The following is a 24,307-nucleotide window of genomic DNA, read 5'->3' as shown; positions in this document are numbered from 1 at the left end:
ACTACTCAAGAATTGGCTCTTCCCCACATAACCACCATACGCAAACAGATGACAGAAATATTCAGCATCTCTCTCCATATATAAGCATTTATTTGTACTATAGATATTTACCTATATAGGTGTATTGCTTTGTATAAACCTGTAGAATACTTATGGTTAAAACAAATTATATATATTTATTAGTTCTGCTTAACAAATGTACACATCACTGATAGTTACATTATTCTATGTTTTTAACATGTATAAAAAGGGACTGCATAAATAGGTAAATCTTTTTATCGTAACTATTTATCTACCATTGCTTCACTATTGATATACAAATATATATACATATATATATATACAAATAAAACTAATTTAAAGTACAACACTTGTAGGCCAGAGTTTATTTAATGCATCTTTAATCTACTTATACTACCTTCCTTTATGCATCTACATACCTTTCATGTATTTATGGATCTAGATATTTATTACTTTTGGATCTATATATTTATTACTTTTATTTATTTATTACTTTCTTCTACTTCAGCATATCCAATGCACTACCCTATTTTCCACCATATACAGCTCTCAATATATCCTCTAGCTCAACTTTCCTACCGACTCACCTCAAACCTCTTTCTACTACTCTTTCCAATGGACTACCCTATACCTCTATCTATATATCCACTACTCTCCACTCTCTCATTCATCCCAAACCCCATACCACTACTATGATCCCCAAAATAACCATTTAGAGACTCTTCCCTTGCATCATCTCATACCTCTTTTTGCTATTCTGATCCCCCTCTGACTCTTCCCCTCCACCTCCCTTTTACTCATCCCAAGCCTCCTCCTACTGCTATGAGCCCCAAAACCAGCAAACCCAAAAATAAAATTCTAAATTCTTCCCTTATATCACTCCACTATCCTTTTCAGTCCGAATAAAAGACTAACAAGTCCACCACTCAAATTAATTTCATATTTCACTATACTAATTCACCACTAATCCTTTATGGATTCTAGAGTAGTGTGCTACTCACCGAAAAAGCACTTAAGCACCTCATCAAGGGCAGCAAGCGCTATATAAATGCAAACCTTTTTCCCTACTCTATCCCTCCACTATCCTTCTCAATCCAAATAACTAACATATCCACCACTCAAATTACTTGAACATTTTCACAATACTAATTCACCACTAATCCTTTATGGTTCCCAGAGTACCGTGCTACTTGCCGAAAAAGCACTTCAACTTCTCGTCATGGGTAGTAAGTGCTATATATATATGCAATACAATACATGCGGCCCCCTGGTCAACATTTGCACTCGGCTAAGGTTCATGTGACTCAGTGCTAACATAAAAAATATCTTAAATGAACTGGCAAACATTTATTTAAAGGTTAATTGAAATTACAGAAAGGAAGTAACTAGGGTGTCCTAAACCACTTAACATTGGGGACACATTTCTTGCAGTAAAAGTATGATAAAGTATGTTAATAATTCTTTAACATCCAGATAAACATCAGTTTATCAGTGCACCAAGAAGTTTTTTTTTTAAAGTCATTGTTTTCAAACATGAATTGAGAAACATCAATTTTTCCCTTCACCCTGATAACTATGCCAACAGTGTACGAAGAGGAAAGTCAATTGACATGTTCACTTATTGGGGACCGGGTTTCTATTACACATGAACAAACAGACCTGGGGTTACCGGATCGATGACCTAGCGAAGGTGGCGTTTGACGCCAAACATTGGGTTGGAAGGTCAAGTATTTATGGCAATGCGGTCTCCGGGGGGCGAGTAGGTGATTACCTGACGAGGCGAGCTGGACTCTAAGTAAGAATACGAGCCCCTGACCCCGTCCAGACCATGGGGCCAATCTGAACCTCATTTAAAATACTACGATCAATTGAGTTTAAATCGTATGTATAGAAGTGCACACACAGTAGGTGTGCACACATCACTTCTCACTTAACAATTTATTTACCTCACTTTTTAGGTCACTTAGGAGTGGAACGCATAGGGCTGGCCCGTGTGGTCCTGAAGAAGAGCCGTGGGGTGGCTCGAAACATGTTGACTAAAGCTAGAGACATTTAACTCATTATGGTTAATTAGTTGTTTAGTACCCCTTGTTTTTATTATACCGACTAGGAGCCAGAATAAAGTGTTTTGCCCACTAGCCAGGTAATTTTAGTTTTCCCATCCACTCCACCTACACTGCACCACACATAGTCGCCTGTTGAGTGCTTCTACGTAATTCGCAAGTCGAAGCACGCCTCAATCCGCAGCGGATTGAGAGGACCCCAATGATGAAGCTTGTCACCAGTGGGAAACACCGGTGAGTGAGGGGACTCAAGAAAGCATTTGCTTTTTCTTGCCATATATACTTGACCTTCAAACCCAATTTAGTTTTGGGGTCAAACGCCACCTTAGCTAGGTCCTCGATCCGGTAACCCCAGGTCTGTTTGCTTATACGATTTAAAGAAGGGTGGACCTAGCCTAGAAACCCTCGATCTCCCCTTGTTTTTGAAGTATTACACATGAACAATATATAGTTTATTAAATCAAACACTGGAGAGGCTTTGTACAGCACACATCCTGAAGTCATGTATTTCGAGGTTCTCACATGTGATAATGAAGAAAAAGGATTGAAAGTGAAATATAATAATTGTCTAGGATCACACAATTTGGTTAAGAGGAGAAGCTGGGATTAATCCCAAGTTTTTGATTTCACATTGTGAAATTCAGACACTAGATGAATACACTGTGCTTCCCCAACACCCACCTTACCACAAACCCCTTCTAAACCCTGACTGCCACGTTGCTGGTATCAATGCGGCCCTTCGTCACATCACAGATCAATGTGTGGCCCATGGGAACATTTTTGGCAAGTTTCTGTCCTCAAGCACATGGCTGTATGGCCAAACAAAGTGAAGATCCTCCAATGCTAAGAAACCTCCATCGATCCATTCAAATCCATGCACCTACATTATGCTGCATATTTAACCAGCTCGATTTTGAAACAGCTAAAGAGATGTCAGAAAGGGTCACAATTACATTTCTGAGGTCATGAAGATTTTCCTCAGCTGTATTTAAAACAAGAAGAGCAGCTTGTTAACCAGGCCATGATCTTCGTCTAGAAAGGCATAACTTAGAGGAACATTCCACTGGGGACACATGGATAAACAACACCAAAGATATCTGTGCAGGTAACCTTTCCTTTTGCGTTGAGGCTGAAAAATGCAGGCCAGCCTTTTCTAATTTGAGACATCTGCTGGTCCCAAAGTACTGTATATCATCACATAAGTCTTACTGTATTGCTTACTGTATATCATTACACAAGTCTGAAAATTAAGCATTTTAGTTATTGTTGTATTTTGGGAAGCTGGAACTGGTCCTAATTGCTGGAAGCCTTGTTTAATTTATGTTTCTCACCTGTGAAGTCTTATAACACTATGCATTTACATGACTAAACTTGCGGGGAACCAGATGACCACTAACCTTGGAGATTTGTATAAATACTGGTTACGTATTCAGCCTGGTGGCGGACGTGGATATCCTCATCAACTGTCTACCTCGGCACAGCTAAATAAATGTGCATTCTTGTATTGTCTGTTGAACTGAGAAAAGTGTTTTTTTTCTTGCTTAGAACAAACTCCAAGTAGTCACATTACTTCATTCTTCAATAAATCCTTGCAAATACATCAAATACATGTTGAAAGGAACTCCAACCTACATTCGAATACCTGGAAAGCTTCATTTGTTTCTACATCAGTAGTCTACATAGGGGGTGTCCACTTTACCTGCTGGAGGTACAGTTCAGCTTATGTGTATGCTGGAAAATTAATTCCCTGAGGCTGAGAGAGGCATTAAGTGTGGATGATGCCCAATGAAGTCTTTAGTAGGCAGTTTGTACTATTTGAGTGAACAGAAATCCATAACTATTATACTGAAGACATCTGGGGGCATTTTGTACATATGATACATAGATTTTTAAATGCAATGTCTCAAAAGGGTGTGATTCATAATGACAACGTATGACTTTCCCTAAGGATCCCCCCCCAATGTCTTAACACATCTCCAATTCTTACCCTCTCAAGCATCATACCTCTCTCTACTTGCACGCTTATTTTGTACAGCACTCAATTGCTATTCAACATGGTTCAGGTTGCTTAAGTAATAGATTTTTAACACCATGGATGCTGGCCCGATTTCCCTCCCGTGCTGAACATTCCTTAACTGGGTGTAGTCGTGACGGAACCATTCCGCCATCAGCACAGCTCAACCGTGACTGATGACAGAATGGTTCCGTCACAAGCATCGAAGGGGTCTAGAACTGTGGTAGAAGCTCCACTTCTTGAAACAAGTTTTCATACTCCACAAACAACTCAGTGCCTGATCAGAGGGCCAGAATCAATCCACAGGGCACAAGGACAGGACATGGAAGCACAGGGGAGACAGATAGGATATGAGACAGAAAAAGGGGAATTTAAATCTTCAGAGAGGCTGAAAAAGCCTAACCTAACTTTCTTTTGTCGGTAGCAAACATCCTTCTTACCCAGGCCATGTAGCGAAACAGGACTAATAAGAACAGAGCAAGAGACTTAGAGATAATGGACAGATCAATACTTAGAGGGGTCCAGAGCCATTCGGTCACAAAAACATGTGGCCAAGACGTCAATGCAAATGGACATGGCAATGCGGTCATGCCCGAACATCAAACACAACATGTAGCAACGGACTGGTCCTGGCTTCCGGGTGCCCTACTACCTGCTTCAAATAGGAGCCTGAACAATTGACTGAATAACTACTTAGTTGATAGCTCCCCAATGGAGTGTCTTTCAATCTGTGCCTGGAATATGGAGGGACTACCAGGAAAGGCGGAAGACGAGGTCATGCTAGCAAATATTAAAACATTTCATGTGGTGATTCTGCAAGAAACCTGGGTCCAAGAGGTTATATATCTACCAGCATATTTAAGCTTCAGTAAACCGGCGGTTAAAACAAACACAATGAGCTGCCCTGTCGGAGGACTTGTAATGTATGTAGCCGATTAACTTAATGCCAGAATAGAGGAGATCATCATCGACCATACTAATTTGCAAGCAGTTAAAGTTTCTGAATATTCTTCTACTAGTGCACTACGCCTGCGGATTATAAAAGTTTACATCCATCCCTCGCTGGTAAAAAACAAAGAAACCATCAATATTTTATTGGACCTTATGCCCACCCAATTTATAACAAATTTGTCACTTCTTATCCTAATGTCTGGAGACTTTAACATGAATTTGCTACAGGTGACAATCAAGGATCATATAGTGGAAACACTTGACCAGATCTGGCATATTCTCTTGTTTCAACCTCACAAGAAGAGGAAGGATTCCAGTGGACGACAATTTATAAGCAACTAGCTTACCCGTCGCGCGTTGCTGCAATCTCAGAAGAAAGGAAATTTAAGGAAACTTGTTATGATAACATTTCATTTACATTGTGTCATTTTTATTGAAAGGTATTCATTTAAATATGGAAAACATTTTAAAGTGTTGTTTTAATTCTGTTTATTTATTCGAGTGCTTGTGGATACACAGTATTTTTTGTTTTTCAGTCTGGTGCGTACACGAATAAATCAGAAGGTTTTCCGACGCATGAGCTGGCCACATACAGTTGTCCATGTGAGAAGCATGGATTCTCCAAATCTAGTCCACACACTTGCAGCGATTGTCCTTGTTCTTTGTTGATGGTCATTGCAAAAGCGAGTCGCACCGGAAACTGTAAACGTTCAGTATTGGAAAGATTATGAGGGCCCTGGGGGCCGATATTTAACAAATGTTTCTTCTTTTTTTTTGCCAGAAACCTTCGCGTGAGTGTACTCAACAACTTTAAAAAAATATATATATTTTGCCAGAAACCTTCGCGGGAGTGTACTCAACAACTTCCCAAAGTTTCATGCCGATCGGATGAATGGTGTAGTAATGCATAAAGGACAAACAGACAGACATACATTCGTTTTTATATATATATGGATGTGGAGCATCTGGGACTGAGAGTGTCACGTTGAAACTGACATTCCGGCGCATCCAACTCATCACTCAACAGCTTCCTATTCAATTATTGACAATACTTTAGTGTCTCTCCCTTGCTTTCAAATGGTGGCTCACTATGCTCTGGGAAGCCAGCTAGAAAGTGATCATCAACCGCAGATGATTCAGCTGAATCTGCAGGTCTCCTTGCATGATCAAGTCCAACCAGATATTGGTATAGTCTCTATGACAAATTATATAAAGCTGCAGCGAACAATAGATTTCACTGAGAAAGTGGAACACCAAGCTAGGCTCCAATGGAAAAAACAATGTGAAACTATCTCGAACCCACTGGCTCAGTGGTTGCAATTCCCGAATTTACTTCTGGAGAACCAAGTAGGTGTCCATAAGGCTGTAAACACCTCAGCCTTGCGCAAACTTGGCCCAGGAGTGTCTCCGTTCAACTCATAACAGTAAAAAAAAGCTGAACCATGCTTTATGGCAACTTAGAAATAACCCAAACTTTAACTTATGGAGTGAGATCCTCCCAAAACTAAGATTCTTATATAAAAAAAGCTGTGCGGGAATCAGCTAAATCTGAGGTTGACCTATATTGGTGTAAAGACAATATGATGCCATAGTGTTTTGGCGGTTGGTGGATCAACCTGCAGGTCCAAGGACATCTCCCTCATCTTCGAACATTTCAGAAGCCTCCAGGTCAGCTTATTTAGGGGAAATGTATGGTGGTGCAGAATCATCAAAGGGAGATCAAAAACCAGTGTGCTTTAATCTTGATGGTGAAGCCTCACTGAAAGTGGCTTCAATAGCCTTTGGGTAAAATATTGGTGCCTGTTCTCTGTGACTAAACTTGGATGTTTTGTTGGCTTCTCCTTTCCTAACTTTATACAATGGAATTTTTGCCAGGCATGCACACAGAAACTTCTTGCAAATTACCCACGCTGGTGATTGAAGAACCCATCATGCAAATTTAGGGACATAAATTTCCATACATGGAATTTACACATACATTTGGAGTTAAGACTATATGCTTGCAGATCCAGATGTATGCACAGTTACATGGTATTTGAGCTTGCAAATATGAGAATGAACCATGTACATCCATGCATACATATATTAGTGCTAAATTCTTAGTGAATCATGTCCATAATTTAGTGCTTAATTTGAGCAGGTGGTTACTGGTGGGGGCCACCAGCACTTATTTTTACAAATCAGAAAATTACTTCATGCAAGGGATGGAAAAACACACAGATCTCAAAGACGGGGGAAGACGATAAAACATTACAAACGGAGAAAGGAGGAACCTGCATGAGCGAGAAAAGGAAGGGAGTGTCTGATAGTGAATTAAAGAAGCATGAGGTCAATTCAAGACTAAATAGCCTTGGTATTAGGTTTTCCAACGTTCAATTGCACCACCTGTGGGTTTCTTAGCAGAACTTGGGCACCAGCAATCTTTATTTTCAGAATTTAAATACAGTGTACATTCATAGATTTACATGCAGGGGCATACGTCTGTGCACTCATCTTTTATTTGTGAAATTTGTACCTGGTGGATCTAGGAATGGACTCACATGGGAAGGTCCACCTCCAAGACCCCCTACATTATAAACTGTTCCACAGATGCCTGAACGGAATTAAGTACATTAAATGTCCTTTAAGGGTAAGGCAGCTTCCTGACCAGAAATCCATACTGAAATTGATGGTTGAGAATGAAAGCAGGAAGAACACAGTGAGGCAGAAATTCGATAGTAAATAATGATGAATCTAACGCAGTTGATCAACTCTCAAGCTAATAGGTGAACACTGCAACCAGAATGTACAAGTTTTACATACAGAAAGTTGATATAAGGATGTGATGATGTGATCAAAGTAATTAAGACTATTGTGGAACGTAATAAATGTAATAGGAGCGTTGATAAAAAAAAACAGCCAATTTAAGAAAAATAACGACATTAAAGAGAACAAGATAGAAATATTACCTGAAGTTATGTGTTCTTGCTGGAGTACTAACAGTCCAGATAAAATATCCACACACTTTTCGTGATATGTTTTTGCAATGCTACCTGAAAAAAAATAGTTGACAAATAAAGCATTAGTTTTTTCTGCACTGCAATGAACTGTATACCTACAATTTAAGCTCACCAGCAAGTGAGTCTTCAAAACATGGGAATTCATGGTTTTAAACAGGCCCACTTTGTCTTTTATGGGCGCCTAACCAGTTTTGTGGAAAACCATAAGATGTTACAAAAAGGCAACATTCTTAGTCCGTTTACAAGGAAACAAGGGTTGGGGTAAGAGGCTAGAGTCAAATTTGACTCATAAATTGTTTTGTTTTTTTAAAACAAGTTTTTATTGATAAATAAACATAGGTCATACTTAAAGTTACAAATCAAATGAAATATATTTCCACAGCTACCGAACATTTGCACCAACCCCTGGCTCACCTCCAACATCAAGTACATATCTCTAGGGGGGCGTGGCCTGGCGCCAACAGTGAGGGCCGCCTGAGTAGCGAGCTCCGCCGGGGCTGAATCCGTCCCCGTAATATCCGGCATATCTCTGCCCTGAGACACTGCTGATAGCGCTCCCCAGGTTGCCGCAGCGGGGGGCTACACCGGAGTCTTTCTCCCGGGCCCCTACTCCCTTCCGGAGCTGAGCCGCCCCCCTAGATCCGTGGGCCAGGTGCGCAGCAGACGCGCTGGTGCCCACTCGGAGCACCTATGTGAGGTCCCGGCTTGTGGCCTGGTTGCGACCGGAGGAGCGAGCTGTGGTCTGCGGTTGACAGCCTCTGGTGGACTGGGCGTAAGGAGAGAGCAGTGGAGGATATCGCGGGAGGGCTCGGCTCGTCTCCACCCCCCCCTCCCCCGGTGGCTCGGGACACCCCGGGGCGCGGTCCGCAACTGCGCCGGAGGCTCGGGGCCTAGATGAGGAGGAGGAGCCCTGGGGACCAGAGTTGGGCCGATTGCGGCGGCGGAGGGGGCATAGGAGTGAGGGCCTCGGGGGGCGCCCGGGGGCTCCACCGATGACACTGTCCTTGGCCCGTGAAGCTCTGCATCACTCGACCTGGCAGGACTGGCTGGAACCACACCGCGACATCCTGAAGGCCCCTAACCGACGCAGTGCTGGTAGGCAGGAGCAGCACTTGCAGTACACGTGCCGAGGTGGTGGCGCGGTGAGGGGAGGGCCCACGGGGGTGTCCCTGGGGCCCCCCAGTCCTCTCCAGTGTGACAGAGACTGGCCCTGTGACTGTGGACTGTGGACAAATGCGCGGTCCCTCTGGGGCAAGGCCAGGCAGGAGGCGCGGCTGAGGGCCAGACCTGTCAAACAGAGCCATCCCTGACCTCGATCATGGCGGCGATACAAACACTGGGCACCAACCTGGAAACAAAAATGGATAAAATTTCCATAGAAGTAAATCTTCTCCGGACAGACCTCGGCAAGACTACGGAAAGGTCCAAAACAAATGAAGCTGCGATCCAAGCGCTCCACACCTCCTCGAAAGCGTTGGAAAAGCGAGTTAACGAACTGGTCCACCCACACCGGGAAATGGCCCTGCGGCTCGAGGACCAAGAAGGAAGGGCCTGACGCAGTAAGGTTCGCGTGGTGGGGGTACCGGAAGGAATGGAGGGGCCTAGCGTGGAGTTGTTTCTGGAGGAACTCATTCTCACCCACCTGAAGCCGAAACGCCTGTCCAACATCTTCACAGTGGAGCGGGCCCACCGAGCGCCGGTCCCTAAGCCCAAGCCAGGGGCGCCGCCCAGAACTATCATTGCGAAAATCCTAAATTATAGGGACCGTGATGCCATTATGCAGGCGGCAAGGCAACGCGGGGACCTACATTATGAGGGAGCTACAATCCACTTCTTCCCGGACTTCACATTACAAGTCCAGCGTGAGAGACGCTCATTCACGGGCGTGAAGGCGGCACTCCGGGAAAAGGGGATAAAATACATGATGTTCTTTCCGGCAAAGCTAAAGATCGTCGTGGGAGGTAAATACTTGTTTTTCACCTCGCCCTTAGAAGTGCAGAATTGGTTGGACAACAAAGCGTCACAAGAGCAGGGACTACCGGAGGATGGGACCTGGAGGGACACTCGGGCCGCCTCTCCGGGGTCTGCAGCGCTGAGGTCGGAAGTGGATGTCCAGAGCCAGCGTTCATGGCATTCCAGATCAGCTAGCCCCAAATGGGGATCTCTCCAAAATACCGACGATCGCTGAGGAGGATGGGTACCGACTGCGGACACTGCCGAACTGTAATGTATAACTTGAGTATTGGGGGCTACAAACCACATGCCACTCTCGGTGTGTAAACACTTTCATGACTGGGATTTCTACAAACTGTCAGTGTGTGTCTTAGGTATAATAAAGGTACGTAAGCTTGGGGGGCGGATGCGAGTGGCGGCTGTGGTTGGAGCCGGTGCACTTTTACCCATTCAGGAGTTTACGCCGGAGGGGGAGGTTTCCTCGCTCCCGGGTTGGGACTGGGCGAAAGGCACTCTGCTAATTGGGGTTGTGGGTAGTTTGAAACCTACGGAGCAGGGTGGAGGGGGGGGGGGAGGAGTTTCAATTTACTGCATGGGGAACATTAAGGGATTGTTGCTGGGGGAGGAGGGGTGTGGGGGGGTGGGAGATGTATGGTTGGGGGTGGTGGGGGTGGTTGGAGGAAGAGGGAGCTGTTCAAAATAGTCACACAAGAACTATATGGTCACGTATGTGCAAGATGTTGGGAAGGGCAAGATTGATCCTCCAGTGGAGAGTCTGTACTGCAATGAAGTGGGATAAAAGCGTTAAGATCCTGAGCTGGAACGTCAACGGCTTTGGGGACAAACTTAAAAGGACTATTGTGCTACAATTTATTAAACAACATCTCCCTGATGTGGTGCTTCTACAGGAGACACATCTACTGGGAAATACATGCCACGCGCTCAACTGATCGGGGTACTCCTTGGCGGTCCATGCTGGCTTCACCTCCGGATCTCGGGGGGGGGGGGGGGGGGGGGGTATCCCGCTCCGTCGTAGCTTCCCACTGGTCCTCGACTGCACGGAATCTGATCCTCTAGGACACTATGCGGCCATCTCGGGGAGGTGGGAGGGTCGCAGGATAAATCTGGTCACGACCTACATCCCGCCTGGTCTCCAAACCCAGTCATACCACGCCCTGGGAAAGTTATTTTCTCTCTTTCCCGGAGGGACACCTTCTGGTGGGGGGGCGACTTTAACGCTGTAGTCTCCGGGGTCCTGGACAGACACCCCCCTGGGGACCTACCAGTGGGTCACAAGTGGTTAGCCGACTTCATCGAGGCGTTTGGGCTCACTGATCTCTGGTGACTCTGACACCCCACAGACACACAATTTACCTTCTTTTCAGGCCCACACCGCTAATTTTCTCGTATTGACTACCTCTTAGCCACTATGCAACAGGGCACTACCATCCACCAGATCACACAACTGGCAAGGGGTGTCTCAGACCACTCACCGTTGCTGGCCCACATCATAATGGGGGATCAACAAGAGGGTTGTTTAGCGCCAATTAATACTTGGCACCTTCGTAGCGAAGAGGTGAGAAAGAAACTGATCCTCTGGCTACTTCGAGACTAATGATGGGACGGTAGAGTCCTCAACGACACTTTGGGAGGCCTTCAAGACTGTGCTCAGAGGGGAGGCACTCTCGGTGATCGCTGGCCGCCGAAGGGACCGGGAGGCACAAATGGTCGACATGGAGAAGGACCTCCTCGCACTTGAAACAGCAGCTCAGGGAGGCGGCGACCCGGGGACAGTCCACCAGATGCAGCTCAAGGTGGCAGAATACAAGGCATTAGCCACTGACGCTGCCAAGACAATAGGAAGAGACAGGGAGGGCAGGATCTACGACCATGGAGACAAGGCAGGCAAGCTTATAGCCTGGTTAGACAAAAAACAACAAGCGCAGAGAGTGGTGGTGGAGCTCCGAGGTGACTCAGAAACTGTCTTCACGGAACCCCATGCAATAGTCAAGGAATTCGCATCACACTATCAAAGGGTCTATAGTAGAGGCTCTGACAGGCCAGAGGAGGACTCGGTTTCCCTGTTGACTGACATACGCATGCCCACCCTATCGGACGGCGAGCGGGAAACCCTGGAGTTGCCGCTTACCACAGAAGAGCTGAGCCAGGCCATTAGGGACCTTCGGCCTGGAAAGGCTCTCGGGCCAAACTGCCTGCCTATCGAGCTGTACAAGCTTATACTAGACGGCCTTAGTCCATACTTAAAACAAATGTTCGCAGGGAGAGGGGTATTCTGCCTCGGGACCAGCGTATAGCCACAATAGTGGCCATTCCCAAAGAAGGGAAGCCGAGAGATTCCTGTGCCTCCTACAGGCCTATATCATTATTGAACGCAGAGCCCCAAATTTTGGCTAAGGTCCTTGCTAACAGACTCAAACCTGTCCTACCCACACTGGTCCACCCAGATCAGTCGGGTTCTATGCCCCACCGGAACACGGCACTCAACCTCCGGTGGCTCCATGGAGTGCTAGGGTGCTGCCATACTCTTCGCGAGGACGCAGTAGTGGTGTCTTTGAATGCCTAAATGGCATTGGTCACGCTAGAGTGGCCCTATATGATGGTGGTCCTCCGAAAGCTGGGCTTTGGACCCAGCTTCATCAGCTGGATAAGTCTCCTCTATACGAAACCCCTGGCCCAAGTCTTGGTCAACAACAAATCCTCTGAGGTGTTTGCTCTCGGAAGGGGGACAAGGCAGGGATGCCCACTCTCACCCCTGCTCTTTGCTCTCTTGCTGGAGCCCCTGGCTGCATGGATTAGACAGGAACTCTCCCTGAAGGGAATCCGCTGGGCTGACGGCTGGGAGGATAGGATTTCGCTCTATGCGGATGATATCCTCTTAAACCTCACGAGGCCCAGTAAGTCCCTTATTGTAGCCATGGACATCTTCGCTAACTTCGGGAGAAACTCAGGATACTGTATCAACTGGGACAAGTCCCTAATATATGTATTACGTGGAGATCCTCCGATAGCCCCCTGAAACTGCCCGATCAAGTTGGCAATGGATGGGTTCCGGTACCTGGGAATTTTTATCTCTAAGGAGAATGCCACAAGATACGAGCGGAATCTCCTGCCGCCCCTACAGCGATTCAAAAGGGACACTGCCTCCTGGTGTATGCTCCCGCTGTCCCTCCTGGGAAGGGTGGCGCTCTTCAAAATGATGGCTCTACCCAGATTCATATAAGCCTTCAATCCTCCCGGACTTGGTCCTGAAATCATACTTCGCGTCCGTTGAAGCCACACAAAGAGAACTTCTGTAGTCTGGGACGCCGCGCATATCCCTGCAAAAACGGACATTGGGATGGTACGAGGGAGGCATAGCGCTCCCGAACATCCGGAAGTGTTATTTGGATGCACACCTCTCGGCAATTAACCAGGGCACGTATTGCGACCGGAACTATCCTGGGTACGGAATGGACCGGTGGCTATTACTGGGTGGTAACTTTGAGGCAGCGCTCAACTCCAGACCTGGCAGATACCCACTTACGGGACCAACGAAGCACTCGGTCCAGCTATGGCACATTGTGCAGCGCACAATGGGATGGGCCAACACCCTTACTATGGCAACCTTACTGTGGGTGTCGGAGAAGCTGGGCACTTTGGGTCGCACCAAAGGGTTCCACAATTGGGACCTTATTGGAATTTCCCGCATTAAAGATCTGTGTGGTCCGGACGGGATAGTGTCCTTTGCCTCACTCCAACAAACATACGAATTAGCACACACAGAACACTTTAGATATTTACAGGTCAGGCACTCACTTCAGACCAACATCCCCCCAGGGACCCAGCCCCCGGATTCTTTCCCACTGGAGGACAGACTCCTGGACGGCTACCTCCCCGACCACGCCATCTCACTCGCATACAAAAAAATCATCAATAACTTCCCAGACCAGCTGTTGCCACTTAAAGGGAAATGGGAGTGTGACGGGTTGGAAATTGATGAGGAAGAGTGGAGGAGTGCACTTGCCTCCCTTAAGGAAGTAGCCATTTCAGCTAGACTCCGACTGATCCAACTTAAAATTCTCCACCGAGTGTATATCTCTGAGACCAGACTACAGAGGATGGGTCGTGGTGTGGATGGGCACAGCAGGAGGGGGTGAGAAAAGTTGGGGACGTTCTTTCATATCCTGTGGGAATGCCCCGTGTTGTCTAACTACTGGAACAAGGTGACCAGCTGTATACAGGAGGTGTGGGTGGTTGAGTTGAGGCTGGAAGAAAAAAGGTGCCTCTTGAACATATGGGACCCCACGGACATGCCACCCTGGGGGAGGATCTGGGCAAAGTTGGGTTGTGTCATTGCAAAACGCAACACAGCAGGGATGTGGGGGGTTAAGGAACCGCTGAAATTAAGCTCCTGGAAGATTGATATGGACTGGTGCATGCTCCAGGAGAAAACAGTGTACGTGGCACGTGAATGCCCACGGAAATGGACAGAAGTTTGGTCCAAATTGAACAAGTATAGAGGCGGCATATGCGAGCCCCCCAAAACTGTCCCGTTGGACGAGCCACTCGGATTGTGAATAGAACTGTAAGATACTGCTGTATACACTCTAATAATGTAAACGCTCTGTATGATCTGTGTTCTTCCACAACACACATGTTGTCGCGTTCTAATCTAGGACCCCGATCAATACTGTGACCTTGTGCCCCTATATGGCTATAATCCATTTATACCACTATAATGGCATAAACGATCAAGAACGATATTTCAGAAACTCGTCTCTGGCCTAACACGATCAGAGCCACATTTCAGAATCTCTTCCTCTGCAGCTCATTAGAGCAAATGACACAGCAGAAGCCACTATCTAAGATTCCTAGATTACACTCAGAGTTCTTCAACAAGATAAAACTCAGCAACCTGGGAAAGCCCCGCTCGCTATGTTTTGATTAGTAATAGAACTCTAATGAGCACTGAGAGACTATCACTTCCTAGTGACATCTTTATTGACGTCTTATGTCCAAAAACGTACGTCAAACAAGGCACCTTTCAGGTATAAATATTACCAACGTTGCCTTAAGCAAACGCTGCCTCAACGACATCGATGGTGTGGTGAATACAGGAGCAGAACAGCTGTCCCTTACAGAGCCCAGCAGATGCAAGCTGCCCACGGACGCTGCCCCTCCTCCTCCTTGACCCGCTGTCTTTTCTCCTGCCGAGAAAATCCAGCTCTGGCGTTTCCAGCCTACTCTTGCGAGTGACTGGGATATCGAGTCCTGGAAGGAGATACAAGACCTCCAACATTCTATTTCAGAGGTATGGTGTTGACTAAACCCTTAGAGAGAATTCTTGAAGTAAACCTTGGCAAAATCAACTTAACTAAAACTGATACTTACTTACTCCCTCCCAAGTATTAGGCTTAGGTCAGGTACACTGGGGTAGGCGTTGTTAGAAGCACCAGTTGAGTACGTTAGTCAAATGTATATATGAATGTATATATTTTATTCATTTTAACCATTGTATGGCTAAGAAACCATATCAATGCTTTTACAGTATTATTTCGCAATCCTCATTTTACTGTACGCACTTTTTATAATAACTAGTCTTGCAATTGTGGCAATTCATTTCTCTTGCATGAGAAGAAAGACTGTTCAATAAATATTACCTTTTTATTGAAAACGACCGTCTCTCTATTTCTCTGCATCTTGGTGAAAGTAATCTGCACAACTGACTGAGTAAAATAACTGTCTATTGTTTCACACGACTCTAGAGATTGACTCTTATTCTAAGGAGCAAAGTTGTCATGTTTATGCGGTTGTTGGAAAGCTGAATCCCTTCTTGTCTGTACCAGGGAAGCTGATCACTTCCTATTCAGTCAAGAAAGTTTCCAGTGACCTCTGAGCTAGTTGGTAACAAACCCAATTAAGTTTAGCATAGTCAGTAGAGACCTGGAAGACCGCACTTCTACGTCTATACTAGGTTTATGTTATTCCAATGCGCAGGGCCTATAGGGAAAATAGGAACTACACTACATGGCGCCCAACGTTTGGTAAGGCGATAAAACTAATGCAAGACGTTAGAGTAACTCAGTCGTGCATTTTTCACACAGACTCCTTTCTAGCGTAAATACTCCAATAGACGTCTGGAGTGGGTGAAAGGTTAAAATCCGCCCGAACTTAGTGGGAAGAGATTCCTATGTAAAGCTCTGGTTTATTCAACGTTGGAGGATACAGAGTTCCAAAATATTGTGCACCTAATCTTTGTCTCCTTGGAGACCTGCTCTGCAAAACATTTCTGACAATAAAATGTCAGACAATGAAAACGGAACCGCTGCAGCTGCAGTAAATGCGACTGAGCAGGGTCCCGACGGTGTTAATGAACCGGGTGCAATAATCATTCCGGCACATTTAAGAAAATCTATAACTTCAAAACTTATAGAAAATGGACTGACCACACAAGGTGGAACAGTCGTCTTCATGATTGAGGCACACGAATATCGGCAGACAGAGGTATTCTATTCTTGGATAAAATTTCCAGCCGCAACACACGAGTTCCACTATTACAAAATAGGGGATCCACCGGAAGAGTACGCTCCTTTCGAGGAGATTGAAATCCCATTAAAATACCAAGAGCACCTGCTCTGGTTTAAAGGCGCCCTAAAACACAATGATCATATTACCAGGCTAGGTCCACTAGGTAGAACAGGAGCAATGTGGCCGGTTCTAGCCAGCTACACACCACATCCGGACATTGCAAAAATGTCAAAAGAAGAGCTGCTAGTACAGCTAAAAACATTAATTAAAATACATAGACAATTAGTCCAATATGTAATGCGGACTGCTACAGTCCAAACAGCTGTTAATGTACCACAGCTGACCCCTCATCAGGGGAACACCAATAAAATTACACCACAGAACATACAATCATGTCTTGGTAAAACACCCATAAAACGGGAACAAATTCCTTTCTGGTTAGCGCAGAAAATTACTCAAATAGAGGCAGTATTTACGAATACTACCCCTATTGAGAAACACAGAATTCTGACCATCTGCCTTCCAATGGGGGTCGCACCACACGTGGAGGACTGTGACACTTGGGGTACAGTCTTTGCTTCCATTTACACAAAAACACATGGTGTTCCGTCAATGGCGGTAATACGAGAAGTGCTAAAACAGTTTCAGAATGAATACGGTCCAAAACCTGCTTTAACTCTTGGTATGAAATTACTGAAAGACTTCAAGCAGGTCTCGGCTATATTACTAGCCAATATAAAAGGAGAAGCAGCATCTGTGGCGATCCGCCAGAAATTGAAGGAAACAGATATAACAGATTAACCAATTGAGCTTGCCAGAATTATAGAAAAATGTTATGAAGAACTAGGTAGAGACAGCTTGGGTAGAAAACCAGTAAAGCCCCAACTGCTCGAAAATCCTGAGAAATTATTTATTAAAAATAATTCAAACACTCCTAAAAAGAGCTGGGATGGAAATAAACAATCCACTCCCAAAGAAAAAGTTTTCCAGTCCAGAGGAAGGTCTCCTCGACCGAGGGAAAGAACTCCGACTCGAGAACACCAGTCTCCCCAGAGGGAGCCCTCTGAGAAAAGATATAACCTTAGAAATAGGGATAATTTGAAGAAGCCTGATAGATATCAAAGTATTGATACACGTCCCTCTCAATCTTTTTCGCAGAAATCGGAAAGAAGAGGACGGTCAGACCCAGGAGAGCACACCAAGTCCAAAGACAAGGAACCTGCTCAAAGTAAAAAAATCTCAATTTCCAAGAAAGAAGGTTGCCAGTATTAGAGTAATCGAACTTGCCGAGAATACTGAGGACACAGTTGAAAAACGGGGAGTGGGCACAGACAATGTTAGACAGTGCAGCAGAAATCACCATAGCTCGCAAGATCCTGATGAGTCATCTGGAGACAGTGGACACGAATGAATACATTCAAGTAGAAACTGCCGACATCAGAGTTAGCGAGCCCCATAAGATATACGAAATAACACTGCGTATAGAGGGTGATAAGACTAGGAAAATAAGGGGTCTATTTTGGGATAAACTCTCAAAAGGCTATGACATTCTGTTAGCTGAAAAAGATTGGCCCCTGGAGTTTGTCAGGGAGTGCCCTCATGGCGAAGAAATGATTATGCCTGCCTTCTCGAATCACATTCCGATTCACACTAAATATACACATGCAAGGAAATGGGCAGTGGCCCAGGCACCAGCATTATATAAAAATCATGTAGGATGGGATGAGGACTCTCCTCCTCACAAAATCCAGTTAAAAAATCAACCGACTGCACAAAGGCAGTATCCTATTAAGCAAGAAGCAAAAAAACAAGTCAGGGAGATTTTAGATCAACTTGAATACCAGGGGGTGATTGAAACATGCATCTCTCAAATGAACAATCCTTTGTTTCCTGTCTCCAAACCAGACAATTCATATCGTTTAGTTTTGGATTACAGACACCTTAACGCATGTTGCAAAACATTTGTAGTACAGAATTCGCATAGTGCTGCATTAATGAATAACATAGTTAGGAAAAAATATAAAACGACATTAGACATATCAAATAGTTTCTTTTGTCAAAATATTGCACCAGAAAGCAGATACTTGACCGCTTTCTCAGTAATGGGGTCTCAGAAAAATTTCTGTAGGCTCCCACAGGGATTCAAGAACAGCCCAGGACTATTTTCAGCCAGAGTAACAGAGTTACTACAAATATATGATGATGAGGCATTATCTTATGTAGACGATATCTATCTCACAGACGACGACTTGGATACTCACTTGTAAAGAGTGAACACCATTATACTTGGGTTCGCAGCAGAGGGTGACAAAGTCAACTTTAAAAAGTCTAGAATTGTCCATCTGACAGTATTATTTTCAGGATACGAATTATCAACTGAAGGGAAAAGCCTAGCGGACAACTTCTTAGAGAAGCGCTGTACTCCAAGCACCAAAAACGCTGAAGAACTTTCAATCGATTCTAGGCTTCCTGAATTTCGGAAGAACTTACATCCTAAATTATGCGGAGAGGGTTAAACCTCTCTACGAACTAATTAAACCTGATTTTAAACCAATCAACTGGACTCAAAAACACACAGAAATTTTGAGATCACTGCAAACAGACATGTTAGCAAAAACAATAATTAAACCTGATTTTAAACCAATCAACTGGACTCAAAAACACACAGAAATTTTGAGATCACTGCAAACAGACATGTTAGCAAAAACAAAATTAGATACACGTGATAACACACGCAACCTTGTAATCCGAGTCATCCCAGGAAGATGCGGATTCACGTACCTGACCTCTAATGAGGGAGAAAAGGTACCAATAGCTTACAAATCACACTTGTACACACAAGCAGAAAAATCATTCAGTCCCACAGAAAATACTGTGAAAGCAGTAGAAACTGCATTAGCGAATGAACGAGAACTAGCACATGGCAAACGGATCAATATCCTCACAGCGGAATCCGCCTTCGAGGCGCTATTCAGCCCAGTAAACCTGCCTACAGTATCACTGGATCAGAAATGGATACAGTGTGTAAATTCTCTTGGAGCGGAAGATGTGAAATACTATTTCGCCCCGCAACTCGAAAAACTGAATGATTTGACTTATGAACAAGAATATCCCCTGCCAATCGAAATTCTGCCTCTCCAACAATGCTCCTGTATAATCTATACAGATAGATTTGTACAGCATTTCAACGTAGAGAACAAATCCTACGATGCAGCCTGCGCGATTGTTAAAGGTCGCTGGCTGTGCGGTAAATTCAGACCGAAAATAACAAAAACTGAATCAGTAAGAAACTGTTCGGCTCAGCGAGCTGAAATCAGATCTTTAAAGATGGTGCTTGAAAATGCCGATCGTGAATTCCCGACACTAATTGTGTGCGATTCGCATTTTTGAGTCAACTCTTACAATAATAAGTTGCAGAGCTGGATTCAAAATGATTACAAAGATGACACAGGTGGCACAATAAAGCATAAAATGCTTTGGAAACAAGTAGCTCTTTTACATAAAGAACTACAAAAGACTCACATGATACACACTCTGAGTCATCAACGTGATGGCGTTCACGTTGCAGGGAATTCATTAGCTAATACAGCCACAGCGGAAGCAACTAAACCGGCTACCGTAGCCACAAAAAAGAGTTCAGAAAAATACATAGACGGGGAAACCATGCTGGCAGTGAAAACGTCCGTAAAAGGCGACTGTGCAACACTACCTGTGAACTATCCACTCAATTATGCATACGTAATTGATGCAAACTCCGTTCCTTTTGCTCGAATCCCTGGAGTGGGGGATAGGGTAATTCCAAACATGAACAGGAGAATCTTTTTAATAGCAGACGCACACATGGGATTGGGTCCGAGGCACAAAAAGATCAAAGAATCTCTGACTGAATTACAATCAGTATACTGGTGGCCGGGGATGAGTGTGCAACATCAAATATATGTAAAGAACTGTCCCGATTGTGACAGGGATCGCAGTAATGAACCGGTCCAGTCTGCTGCCCAGTTACCGTTTATAGACAGGGTAATGCTGTCTACATGCCATCCAGCGTCCTATTAATCATTTAAGACTAAAATTCACTTAAAAAATGTGGCCCCAGCGCTCGGCTGACGCCAGAACGGTTATATAAGATCTGCGAGTCTTTATCGGCACATACGCAATTGCCATGTTCCATTCTGACCAGGGTCCTGCTTTCAGCTCTAGAGCTTATAAGGAGGCCATGGCCAGCATGGTCGTTGGCTTGCGATACTCTTGTCCATCACACCCCGAAGGGAACAGTGTAGTGGAAAAAAAAACCTGGACATAAAGCAATCTATAACAGCGAAGGGATTAGGTTCGGGTGATGGGTGGGTCAAACATTTAATTAGAGTCCAGCTTAGTCTTAACAACTTGCCAAGAAATTCTCTAAAAGGTTTCAGCCCATACGAACTATTGTTCGGAACTAGAATGTACATTCAGGACTTAGATAGTCAGGTATCAGTGGTAGAAGATAAGAATAAAGACTTTGACATCAAAGACTGTTTGGCTGTTTTACAGGACTTGAATGAAACAAGAAAATCCTTAAGCAACAACAGATATTGAAATAGACGTAAATAACGTTTTACATCTAAACAGAACACATCCTGATTGGAAAAAGTGGTTAATCTGGCCTACTGACACAAACAACTGTCAAGATAGATTCCTGAATAAAACACAGGGGTTAACAATGTCCAGACCAGACCCTAGATACTCCCAGAGACAACATCCAGGGATAGTAACATACAGTGTAGGGAAGCTGTGCCTTGAATGGCGAGAATCATCCACACTGGCAGAAATTAAGCAACACTTATCTTTACTTAAAGATGGTGCTGATTTGCGCGATTTCATTCTGGGACCTCGCAAACAGCGTCAAAAACGTTTCATAGCGACCAGTATATATGCGGCTTATAACGAGGCTTGGAAAGTCACACAAATTGAAACAGCTGAAAAAATACGAGAAATTGATCGTATTAATTTGGAAAAATCACTTTCTGTTGTGGACAATGGGTTAATGACTCTGTCCAGAATATATTCACTGGACAGTATTGTATCATCTGCCATTGATATAATAGACAAAGACTTGCTAATGTTACAGCATGGCCAGTCACAATTGCGCTCTACTGTATAGTTAGGCTGGACGCTGCAAAATCTTCGTTCAGGCTATGTGCCATGGCGTTTAATCAACACAACGTCATTGTTTTCCATCTTTAACCTTACTGATAAACAAATCAGCTTGGCACAGAAAGGAGCAGACTATACAATCCTGAGCATCGAAAAACTTGAGAGATTACCTTTGACAATGTCAGAAAGTCCTGTCATTGAATGGATAATACACGGGATTATCACAATTCCGATAACAACTTTCCGATTTAAAAATTGCCTTGAATACATACCGACTGGCCAGTATGAACGTTTGGGTAAAGGATACATTAAGTCAGCAAGGAAATTACCATACACACACACATGCTATAGTGACAGCAACAAAAATGTATTTCTTAGTGGTAAAAACTGTAAACATTGTCTAAGCGGTATACTTTTGTGCCAAGGCATTAATTTACACGGAGCCTGTGAAGGAAATTCAAACAACGTTTCATGCCACCAACATGTCACACCTGCAACGCAGATAGAGCCTTTCTTTAAGCAACTCTCTAACGGGAGTTATGTTCTAATAACGGATCGCAGCTGTTGTGGCCTTTTGCCAGGGAAAGCATATCTCGTACAAGTAACTTCCATGGTCAAATGCTTTATGCAAGCATTGTTTCCAAACGGCCCTGGAGACTCACAGACTCCCATATGGCCTCGTTTGAATGTCTCTTCTATACGAATTGATACTTTAAGCAGAATGAAGTCTGTGCTTTTGCAGACAACAGTGCCCATCACGTCATCAAAAGAGACGTATGATCTCCTAGTTGCAAGGACAACATCAGAGATTCATGACCTTTTATCAACAAATTGCCCTGGTCATTTCACAGAAATGCTTAGCCAAATTCTTAACATGTCGAGTGCCATAGGCATCCCAGGCATATTTAAGACCATTTTTACGGGACTGTTAACACCATTCAAAGCAATTCTAGGAATCATTCCTAATTTTGTCCATTCAGTCTTTGGCGGCATACCCCTGATTTTGGGACTTGTAGCAGGCATTTAATTTTTGACCCTCCTGCTCCTATATGGCAAGCCAAAATACAGACATGACTCCGGCAGGGGTGGAAGAAACGATCCTAGCAATACGCTACCGCATAACTAGAGTCCTTGGATTGGCCAGGCTGAGAGATGACCTGGTTTCTTTCATTCAGACCTATATGGCAGACCTGCATCTTACCTGTGCTTCGATGTATGCTATGCGGAGATGAGTGTGTGTTGGACATCTGTCTTGCAATTCCATCAGCAGTACCAATGGATATCGATACTTTGCTAAGTCCTGGCACGGCTCACGCATTGTGTTGTCCCAGCGGCTACCAATCCTGATGACGGCATTCGTTGAGACTCCTGTGCTATGACTAGGTGGTGACAGTGGAGCAAGAAATAAAAGCAACATCACCCAGGTACGACCTTCTGTGAGCATTGCTGATCCAGACTTTGATGATAGCAATCATTCTCACACCTGCCAAGTTACAGCACTATCGAACTTGGTCGAACTGTCATCTGATTTTGTAGACCAATTCTTTGAGAGCTTGTCTGATATGATGTTCTCCCCTGAACAGAAACAATAATTTTTGAAAAGCATTCCGACACACAGCATTCCCATGATCTCTGAATTCGGCCTTCAGTTTTGATCAACAAAAACTACTGAAAAGCGTTGGAACTCTATTGCCCCGTTCACTAAGATTTTTTTTTTTAATTGAACATTTTTCAAAATATTTACCTTTTTTCTGGCACAAAAATTCTTTGCTTAAAGTAGATCTATTCATAAAGAACAGAACTTCTATTTTTAGGTACTTCTAGAGACATAATAACTTTACATCAGCCTCTAGCACATGTTACAGCAATTGCATGTATATGTGATGAAATTATCTCGCCCTTCTTTTCTGTATAAAGAGATATTTCATGTGTAATTTTTCGCAAAATCGTTCACTGATTACATATGCTATAATTTTGAATGATTTCTATGCTTAAAGACGTACAGTACAAATATTTCCATGTATTTAAAATACGCCATTTCAAATGCAGATATGTATTTTGGGGTGGGTTATGTTCCACATGCATCTTTTGCTATAGTTTTTAGTAATTTGATGGACATAAATTCGTGGAGTGGGTGTTGCGTTCTAATCTAGGACCCTGATCAATACTGTAACCTTAAGCCCCTATACGGCTATAATCCATTTATATATATATCCCCTATAATGGCATAAACGATCAAGAACGATATTTCAGAAACTCGTCTCTGGCCTAACACGATCAGAGCCACATTTCAGAATCTCTTCCTCTGCAGCTCATTACAGCAAATGACACAGCAGAAGCCACTATCTAAGATTCCTAGATTACACTCCGAGTTCTTCAACAAGATAAAACTCAGCAACCTGGGAAAGCCCCGCTTGCTATGTTTTGATTAGTAATAGAACTCTAATGAGCACTGAGAGACGATCACTTCCTAGTGACATCTTTATTGACGTCTTATGTCCAAAACCTACGTCAAACAAGGCACCTTTCAGGTATAAATATTACCAACGTTGCCTTAAGCAAACGCTGCCTCAACGACATCGATGATAGCGATGGTGTGGTGAATACAGGAGCAGAACAGCTGTCCATTACAGAGCCCAGCA

General features: G+C 44.2%; 1 protein-coding gene across 4 annotated transcripts in view; it reads right to left on the bottom strand.

The window, feature by feature from the left end:
* The window catches only part of AP4B1 (adaptor related protein complex 4 subunit beta 1), a 286,861-nt gene that overhangs the window by 159,247 nt on the left and 103,307 nt on the right, over positions 1 to 24,307 (bottom strand). For all 4 annotated transcript variants that reach the window (XM_086923299.1, XM_086923302.1, XM_086923300.1 and 1 more), the window contains one exon: positions 7,998 to 8,081. In XM_086923299.1, the coding sequence (XP_086779425.1) occupies positions 7,998 to 8,081 (84 nt within the window). The remainder of the gene's footprint in view (positions 1 to 7,997; positions 8,082 to 24,307) is intronic.

This window comes from Lissotriton vulgaris, chromosome 5, assembly GCF_964263255.1.
Source record: "Lissotriton vulgaris chromosome 5, aLisVul1.2, whole genome shotgun sequence".
NCBI classification, from domain to species: domain Eukaryota; kingdom Metazoa; phylum Chordata; class Amphibia; order Caudata; family Salamandridae; genus Lissotriton; species Lissotriton vulgaris.
The sequence above is the reverse complement of the archived record's forward strand: the minus strand, read 5'-3'. Positions and strand labels throughout refer to the sequence as shown.